The 10,239-nt window shown below is 43.2% G+C and overlaps 1 protein-coding gene across 1 annotated transcript; it reads right to left on the reverse strand.

Annotated features, from left to right (window-relative positions):
- Positions 1-6,167: 6,167 nt before the first annotated feature.
- Positions 6,168-10,239, reverse strand: umps (uridine monophosphate synthetase). The gene is made up of 10 exons (XM_068701639.1): positions 10,022-10,239; positions 9,734-9,887; positions 9,121-9,245; positions 8,819-9,006; positions 8,573-8,670; positions 8,293-8,453; positions 8,091-8,208; positions 7,799-7,974; positions 7,590-7,704; positions 6,168-6,622 (listed from the first exon to the last, which is right to left on the reverse strand). Exons 1-10 carry the CDS (start codon positions 10,169-10,171, stop codon positions 6,444-6,446), a joined length of 1,464 nt encoding a protein of 487 aa, XP_068557740.1. The 5' UTR covers positions 10,172-10,239; the 3' UTR covers positions 6,168-6,443.

Consider the following 10,239-nt stretch of genomic DNA (forward strand, 5'->3'; position numbering starts at 1 on the left):
ATGGCTACAGGCTTCTAAAGAAATGACGGTAACGGTACAATGAAAAGGCTTCTCACTGAAAGTGTTTGTCTTGTAGTGTCACCAAAGTAAGCACTGCTACACAATGATCCTATAGTTAAAACGATATCTGCTCTCGTTGAGAGGGGAATTGTCAGGCCTATTTTAAAGATGAGAAAATATCTCTACACAAATTCAATGTAATATTTCCCACCGGTTTCATACTTTCATTCAGAACAAAAGGATTTGTCTAAACCTGTCTACGCTGAATCGTTAACAAATTACCCGCTTGCTAATACAGCTCCGGGAGCTGGGAGGAAGGGTGTAGCAGCAGCAGGACCAGTTGGGATAGTCATTTTAAATCGGGGCAAGGTAACCAGGATACTGAGGAGTGCGAGCTTCCCCTTCCTCTGGCGTTAAACAAATATTGACTAGAGCTTCAAGCCGAGGCAAATATGCTTTCAGGTAAAGAATGACATGCTGGGCCGGCCTTCAATTAATGCCTCTTCTTATAAGGTGATGACGAGATGTCTTTTGAGGTAATAAAGAGTGAAGGGGGTCTACCAAAATGAGCACAATGTTAAAGGACTATTCTGCAGGGGGGACCACGGGTAGGAAAGATAAGCATGTATTCTATGTAACTTCAGTGTGAGCATACATGGGACATGCTGTAGTGTGGGAGCATATTCAGTCACAGAGATCACCACTCAAAATTCATTTTAAATGTATGACATAATGTGTTATCAGTGATTTAGCATCGGTTCATATACAGGTCAGATGTTTCAATTTGACTTGTGTTTGAACCTAGTCTTTAGTAGAAACTTTTCTTTTTCATATAAATTGATTATTTCAATAAACAATTAGTCAATAGTTAGATTGGTCGGGGATCACAATCTGTGTGTGTTTAATGTGTTTTGGCACCGTATGTTAGTCATTGTTACTGTTCCACTAGACGACAAAGACGCAGCTTCAGCGCGGCTTTAGAATTAATTCATCAATTTGAATTGGGAATGTAAAATGGCTGTTCACTCTTTAGTAAGGTGGAATCGTATCGCTAGAACACCGACTTCATCAATTTATTGTTTGAAATCCAAAACATTTAGCCTCGTCATCCGAGAGCAAGGAAAACACCAGTGTTCATTTAAATCACACAATAAGGCACTGAAAAGAAGATATACTCATAAACATAAGGAACAATACATATAATGACTTGTAAAAGTGTGATAGATGAATGCTGTACCATTGCATCCAAATGGCAGATGGCCCATATCAGATGTCTGGTGTGTGTATGTGAGTGGTTAATGTTTAGTTAATGATTAACATAGCCTCCCATTAAGCCCATCTCTCCGCTCCCTGGTGCTCGCCTGCAGCCTCAGTTGGTGACGTAGGAGATGGACAGTAATGAATAGGCCCAGTGGAAAATACATGCTGTCAACATGAATGTGCCAACGGGAACATGATTATCAAAAAAAGGCACCACGGGGCGATACGGAGATAATCATCCCCGTCGTTGTAAATGTCAACCTTTTCAGCATGTAGGAAATCATCCAGGGGAAGCTCAAACAGGCACATGAAGATGAGTTCAACCTCTAGCTAGAAAGCAAACAGTGAATGGCCATCACTTGGACACTTTCCTAACGTCAGTTACATCAGCAGTGATACTGTCTTTCATTTGCTGCATCGTTACTGACCTGGACAGACAGGTACGTCTGTTCAAACCGAGCAGGTTTTACATGAACATATGGAGTGGTTGAAACTGCAATTCATAATCTTATTTTAACCTTTTCAGTATTTAAACTGAATCTTTTTTTTATCAATGAACCTCCTTTCTTGATGCCCTGAATCACTGATTCAGTCAACCAAGTTCACCTGCTGTAACACCTTTTTGTGCTTTCCTTTGCTCGACACAAACACCCATTCATAGAATAATGTCTTTAAATGTCTTCTCAAATGAGTCAGGAAATGAATCTTTTTTGTTGTTCACTTCACTTTCAGATAAATGATTGTGACTCCAGTAGTCAGGCAACATGTTGTCCAAGGCTGACATGGCTTTCTTTAGAGCATTGCCTGTTGCCAGCTGTATGCAAAATAAGGCTATTCTATTCAGTGAGGTGTGCTGTACACCTGGTGCTTCAGCTACCAAAACTATGCTGTTATCAAGTCATCTTAGATGAAGCAATGACCCCGACTCCTGACCTCATGGCTGATGAGGTTTTTTTTCAGAAATGTCTTTTACATTTTTTAAAGATTTTCAAGACTTTCATTACTGTAATTTGTCTCACTCGTGTTGCCCATGAACATCCTTAAAACAAACTTTAAAACAACTCAACCAAAACCAACACTCCATTATTTGTCTGAACTGACACTTGACAGTGTTAACAACAGTGATGCTCCTGTGACGAAAAAAGAAGCGGTGTGTCTTTCCCAGTTGCCAACCCATACCTGCATAACGCGAGCCGAACGAACAAAACTTAATCTTCAGGTATTGTACGTGTGGCTCAACGTGAAGCAAATACGGACATGAAAAAGTCACAGAAATGATCACCGCGTGACGATGATGCAGAGAGATCAAGGTAGTGAGCGAGTAACAGCTGGCCTCTCTGTTGTCAGGTAACCTCTGGAGGAAGATTTGGGAGAAGTTAGAACACCATGCAAACGTACACCCTTGTAAGAATGGATACTCTGAAGGAAATGTAAAAGAAAATGAGTGAAAAGCCATACAGCCTACCTTCATAAGAAGCAAAGCGATGAAGGCCAAAATGTGCAAGCTGGGTCAGATGCGGCTCACCTTTTACGCGCATCGAATGTGTGGGGTTTGTGTCAGGTATACACCTTTTATACCTCTACATGCTCTCTCTATCTCTCTCTCTCTCTCTCTCTCTCTCTCTATCTCTCTTTCTCTCTCTCCACCCCTCATGGACAAAAACGACACGGATGATCCTCAGGGCATGCACGGACACCTGTCGCATGGTGCGTTGCTCTGATCCAATATTGACATAAAGGGGGAGGGGTGTGCGCGCACACACACACACACACACACACACACACACACACACACACACGCACACACACAATGCATTATTCGTACCAACCCTTTTCCTCCCTCCCTCCCTCCCTCCCTCCCTCCTCCTCTGTGCCAGGCAACGTGTCTGACCTTTGTGCCTGCGTTGATCTGCAGAAAGGCGCATTGTAAGGTCGCTACCTGCCGACTCAATTTGTTCAGAGTCTGTTCGGGCATCATTTCCATATCATATGCCTTGCAAATGACTTTCTGCTGATGGGTGGCTCACCTTGCCCGACAACTTTGGGGAAAGAAATCTCTCTGAGGAATCTACCAGGTGCCGTGGAAGGAAAATGCCCTGGGTTCAAACTGCCACTGAAGAAAAGAATCCACCCTGAGACATGACGAAACAATGATTTAGCCAAACTCACGCCAAACAGGAGAAGAATGACATTTGATCAAGCTGGTCTTGGTCAAACGACAGTAGTGCTTGAAGCTGATTCCTAATTTTCTTTAGCTGAATAAGGCCTCTGAATAAGTTATGCAATCATGGAATCTGAACATTTTTTTTGTGATTTAATAATTCAGTACCCTACGTATGGATTTGATGATACAGAAAACTATTGGTAATTGTAAGGCCAAGATTATGAAAAGCGATTTTTCATTTTCCAACTGAACCTGTTCCACAAAACATGAACAATGATAGTCAACCGATCAGATAAAGAGATAATAGAATTAAAGAGGCAGATGAGGTCTAAAAACAGATCAGATTGAGTTGCATTATGAAAATTGTAGGATCCAAGTTTGACTAATGCTGAGGACTAAAAGTTATATCTCAGCCTCTGCTTCTTTCAGTTGAACGATTCCTACCATCCCCCACATTATGGAGGCACAATACAGAGATGAAAAGAAAATAAATGAAATGTGATATAGAGCTAGAACATGAACATTCAACCCAACAAGAAATGTATTTAAAGTGAGGGAGAGTAATTACATAGAATTACTTGATTTTATATTTCATGATATATACTGTGGATCAAAACCAACAAAATATTCTTTACAACATTGTTATATTAAATTCAACCATTTGTAGTGATCACAACACAACTAATGGCTGACATTGACAGTATTTTATTTGATCAGAAGTGATTGCTTCAAGCTGGAATTGTATTCTGGCTGACTGTCAATTTTTTTTAATTCATAATACACAGCTCAGGTGACTTCTCTCTCATAGGACTTTTATGGAGTCATAAATGGAGTTTTACACTTCAAACAGTGTTTTCAACTTACACTAGCTAAATTCCAAATTCAGAGCATTAATGGAGCAGCAGGCAACGATTTGTTAAGTAAAGATATGATGGAGTAATGTAAGCAGAGCTTTTCTGTGCTTTGTTAGTGTAGCCGGTGCGGCCACACGTGCACATTAGTGCACGTGAATCTCCGTTTGTGTGCCCCACTGGCCCGGAGCCGGTCTGCACTGCTCATACGGCGGATACCTCTGATAACAGCCGTCGCTGAAGCAGAACACCGACCCATCGGTTCCCCCCCCCCCCCCCCCAAGTCTAACACCGTTAGCTCTGTCGGCATTGTTGCCTTTGTTTGCGCTGTTACCACCGTTAGCTGCTAGCTGCCGGCTCAGCCGTCGCCATGGTGAGAGGTAATCCCACAATCAATACGCCCTGAATTTGGAATTTAACACCTTTAAGGTAATATAAGATAACCAAAAATGTTTTTAAATGAAGATGGAATTTCTCCAATGTGATGTAATAATAACCACTGAGGTGATTTGATGGTTCATTGATTGTTGGTGCATTATCTAAGACCTTATCAGATTACAGGTGTCTTTTTCCCCCAGTATGAGTACGTTCCAATTGTGAAATACAGTATATTAATCAAGCTAAATCACATGGCGAAAGTGGAAGTTTCAAAACAAATAACACAGCAGTATTATTACAGGAAGTGCATATACAGTATGTACAGTAGGGGAGGAAAAATAAACATTGAACTTGTTTCTTTAATGTAAGATTTATTGAAGTGTTCACTCTAACTTAACAACAACACATTTCTTCTTTCAGTCCCAATAGAAATGCATATGGAGGGAAAAAAGCCAAACGAGGTCTCTGTTAGATAAATACATCTATCTATTAATCTACGTATGAGGAAACCATCAAGAATGTTCTGAAACCATTTCAGTGCATGTAGGCCCATTAGTAACAGCACAACCGTCATGGCTCCAGGACACGCCGTTAACAAAAAAGATCTGTTTGCTTTTAAAGGGAGGCGTCACAAACTGAAGAAAACTTTCTCCGCTCTTAAAACAACATCTCCCTTCTTAGAGACACAGAACACAGACAATGGACAACAACGGAGATCCCTGATCAAGTCACATCATGACTGAATAGCTGTTTAGGAAAATGATACGTTGCCTCAGCATTTGCTATTTTAAGTTAAGGACATTGTAATCAAATCAGGCATCATTTTGTAGTTGATTCATTACATATAAAGTGTAGTAAAAACAAAACAAAAAAACACTATTTGAAACCCATCATTACTGAACTGTGACTGACCAAGCTGTTCCATTTGCTATGAAATGAGCTCACCGCACATTAAAGTCTAAAAATCAACCGATTACTGCTACTTTGTGAAGCTGGAGTTCATTAATGATGAGCACAGATTTGGGGTATGGAGTTATGTCTTGCAGCCAAAAGTATGTCTGATATAATATGAAAAGTGATGCTTGAGATCCAGATTGGACATGACCGTACCGGAACATTCCCCGAATTATTACGCAACCATTAAAAAGTACTACCCATACCCCCTCGCATTCGTACAACAAATCGTGGTCTAGTATTGCAACAGTTACATGAAAGCATGCACAGGAATGGTGGGCTTGTGGCACAAACAAGCTTCATCCTGACTGGAAGCAGCGGTCTTTCTAAAAAGGGAACGACGCCTTGTAATCCTGCTTTAGTAAACAAATCCTCAGGGGACTTTAGGAGGTCACCAGCAAACTAAAAAAAACAACTAAAAAATAGCTTTTCAAGGTAATCCACTTCTTTTCTCTGCATGGTTTGACCTCAACAGGAGCCATGAGCCAAGTAAGTACTGACACATTTTCCCCGACTCTGTATGAACCTGATCAGAGGTTTCGTAGCAGATGGACTTCAGGTCAAGTTGTGCAGTTTATTGACCGGAGGGAATCGGAAGAACACAGTTAAAGCAGCTCATCAATACGACAGAATCAAAAGTTCACATTTACACATGTTCCACAGCAAAGTGTTCGGTTCCACCTGCCAGGTACCTCCTGCAAACGTCTACACATGTGTCGATGTATACAACTATGTGCACACTACTAAAACTGTAAAAGAGAAAATACTCAAAAGGTTGTCTGCAGAAGTCCTTATTAAAGTTGCAGGTTAAATTTGAAATGCCGCTCCTTAACCTGCTATTGGCCACTCTGGCCCAGTCTCTTTGTGTAGGCCTCCCAGCCTGACTTTCTGTACGACTCAGCAGCTTTCAGCCTATCGGGGGCCGCCAGGATCCCCCGACCGACGATGATGACATCAGAGCCTTTGTTGAAGAGGACTTCCTCTGGGGTGGCGTACTGCTGGCCCAACCCATCACCTGTAAGAGAGGGGTGGGTGAAAGGGGTGAGGAGACAAGAGAAGTTGTTCAGGAGCAAGAGGAGGACTAGGAATCATTTCTTACACTATAGCTCCTCCTTGTGTTCAAGAGGAGACACAGCACCAAAAAGAAACTATTCACACCGTTTCTACCATCTGTGTTTGGGGCATTATAGATAAATCACTAACAGGAGAAACGACACTTACCAAGGCAGCCAGGTTATACCAGGCATTGTCCTAATATTGGAGTACTAGGTATAAAAAGGGCTTGTTGTGCTACACATAAGATCAATGTGAGACAGTTTGCACGTAAACCGTACAGCGATCGTTTCATTTCAAACGTATGTGGGGGAGCTGTCCAAATACTTGTGGGCAACACTGCAGGGAGGTTTATCTGTGTTGTAGCGGTGCATCGTTTATACCGTGTGCTGCTCCTAGAAAATACATTAAAACTCAAAATGTGTCTAAAATCAACTCCTACAAGTCATGAACACCACAGATTAATAACATTCAAGTTGGAGTCTGTGCGTGTGCATCCCAACAAATGTGTATGCATGTATGTAAAATACTGTAAAAACACAATGAGTTCACAGTTTCCTTTTAAATATATGAACTTATGAATGTACTTTTATTTATATTTACTGGTGAACTATACAGTCATTCTTCAAAGATGCAGCTGCTGCGTGTAGAGAGAGAAAGTGGGGAAAACAACACGTAGAGTCGCACATTTTCAACTCTAATTCGGTCAATTAAGGGTTTATTTTAATGGTGGGAACGGTGGAAAGACAGTTTTGGTGAATTGCATTTGTAGTAACATTACTATCAGGCAATGCATGAGACAGTAAAAACAAGGGGACATATATGTTTTTAGAAGATGACGAAAGTCGCATAAACTAGTAGAGTTTTAATAATTTGGAAATCATGACCTACAATGTGCATTACAACACTTTTTTTTTGGTTAAATTTACCTCCGGCCTGCATCTGCACCCCAGGGGTCATGTGGATGAACTCTGGCTTCTTGGTGACCTTGGAGCCACAGATGAACCCAATCACAAAGTCTGACTGCTCCTCTGCCATCGCCAGCTGTAAAGACAAACAGATAACGGAGATACACTGTAAACCACGGACTATATACAGTATATCTGAGTAAACTTAGAAAACGCAGAGACACGCTTACCACAGCCTGTGTGTATTCCCCAGTAGCCAGTGACCCCTGGGAGCTCATCTGCGCTATGAGCAAACAGCCTCGGCCCAGAGGCTTTCCTACAGCACTCAGGCCCTTCACGACCCCGGGGCCCGGCACCGCATGGGCGTTCACTATGTGGGACCAAGATGAGATCTGGTACATACCGCCTGGGAAACAGATGGAAGATGCTCAAAACACTAACAAAACACAGTTCCTCAAATGTCATCTTGAAGACAGGTGTATGCCATACATGAGCCCAAATGTGGATATAGAACCCTCTCACCTTCATACTGATGCTTCACCGTGTTCCCAATATCTGCAAACTTGCGATCTTCAAAGATGAGGAAGTTGTGTTTCTCGGCCAACGCCTGCAGTTTCTGGGTGAAGGCCACCGTGTAGTCCTGTTGGCAGACGTCAGAATAGCATTCGATTAATTGTCCCGACCGCGTTGTTCTTGAGAAACGTGAAGCGGTTTTCACTCAGACCTTCAGGATGTCTACGTGGGTCTTCAGCATGCAGACGGTGGGACCGAGAGAGTCCGCCAGCCGAAGAAGCTCCTCGCTGCTCGTCACGTCGGCGGACACGCAGAGGTTCGACTGCTTCTCCTCCATGGTCTTCAGCAGCTTTGACGCCAGAGGGTGAACGTCTGCAGACGAAAGGGGGAGGGAGAGGCCGGGTGAAGAGCTTCATTACAAAACAATGAGGGTGGAAAGTATTACTGTTAAGTCTTTAAAACACATTGCCGTACTAGTGCTGGCCACATACTTGGTAGTTTGGCTCTGTCTGCGTAGCTCAGCTCCATCTTCTTCTCCATGCACGCCTTCTTGGTGGCAGGGACCCCGTTGCCGTTATCATCCTTGCGGCTGAAAGAGGAAAAGTTTTAATGTTAATATGCATTTAAACACAAACACAAACACACACACACACACACACACACACACACACACACACACACACACACACACACACACACACACACACACTATCCTCACCAAAACTGTGCGACTGTACCTGAAGGTGTTATTGTCCAGGATGAACTTTTTCACTCTCTGGGCGGTTTTGGTGTCGAGACGTTCGGCCGCCTGCAGCACCTCGAGCAGCTTGAACATGGAGATGATGGAATGGAGCCGGATTCCCCGAGACGCCAACATCTCTGCAGCGCCCTGCTCTCTGTCCATTAGTACTACGGCATCGGTCACCTAGAACAGACAAAAGATACCAAAAGGTGGCAACAATACTACTACTACTACTTAATGGGCTTATATGACCGTTACAGTGATCATGCTATATCATCATCTCTTCTGATAACGCACCTTCAGCCCCTCTTTGTAGAGCACCTCAGCAGTCTCCAGGATGCTGCTGCCGGTGGTCACCGTGTCCTCAATGATCAGACATATGTCCCCCTCACGAAATGAGCCCTCCACCATACGCTTGGTTCCTAGAAGAGGGGGTTACACAAGGAGTCTCATCAGCCCCTTTTCCTCACAAACTATAGTTACTGTGTCCCTTTCGCTTTGTCTAAAGCCAGTTGAGACGCTTAATCAGCTCTCGATCACACGGGGCAGAAAACCGCTCCTGCGTTGTTTTAGAAAACTTGGATATCTAAACTTTCAATCATGTTGCCACTGGTGTATCAGGGGTGGAGCAGTGAAGTATGTTATTGTGTTTGACAGCTGAGACAAAAGACTTGCTTTAGCATCACTGATAAGAGTTGTGGCACTAGTGACCATTTTAACCCGCATGGGTTACAAGGGGTGTCAAAGTGTCCTAATGGGACAATATGGATGTGGTAACATTTGGAAAAAGAGATTTTTAAATTGAGCTTAGGCTCTATTACATATCACTATCCTGATCTTGTCACAAACACCCATTCTTTCCATGGAGGACAATACTCTTAAACGTGTCTGCCCCCCCCAGCCAGCCCACCATAGTCCTTGGCCTCCTTTCTCCTGATGAGCATGGGCAGCTCGTGTCTAGAACAGATGATTGTGGCCAAAGGCAGGGCTGTGTATGGAACCCCACACACAGAGTCAAATTGTAGTCCCTCGTCTTGCACTCTCTGGTAGAGAAGACTTGACACCTGCACATAAAAACAGTACAAAATCAATGTGGCATTCGACGTCAATAGACGTGTGATTTCTCAGCTGTTGTTCCTTCATCGCATATGATTTAGTTCGTCCAGTTGTGTCGCGAGGAGTTTCAGCACGTGTTTACCTGGTTCATGAGCGCTGGGTGGGACACGAGCACCCTCAGGTCGATGTAAATGGGCGTCAGCATGCCGCTCTTCAGCTTGTACTCCCCGAACTTCACCCCGCTCACCTCGTGGAGCTTCAGGATCAAACTTTCCATGGAATCGTTTTCCATTTCGTCTGTACGCTGGAGTCTTCACAGAAGTTCTGTCGAAGTTGCAGCAGTCGAAGTCTTCGAGGATT

This window comes from Cebidichthys violaceus, unplaced genomic scaffold (genome assembly GCF_023349555.1).
Source record: "Cebidichthys violaceus isolate CVI_PGR_0920_01 unplaced genomic scaffold, fCebVio1.0.p SCAF_11, whole genome shotgun sequence".
Classification (NCBI taxonomy): domain Eukaryota; kingdom Metazoa; phylum Chordata; class Actinopteri; order Perciformes; family Stichaeidae; genus Cebidichthys; species Cebidichthys violaceus.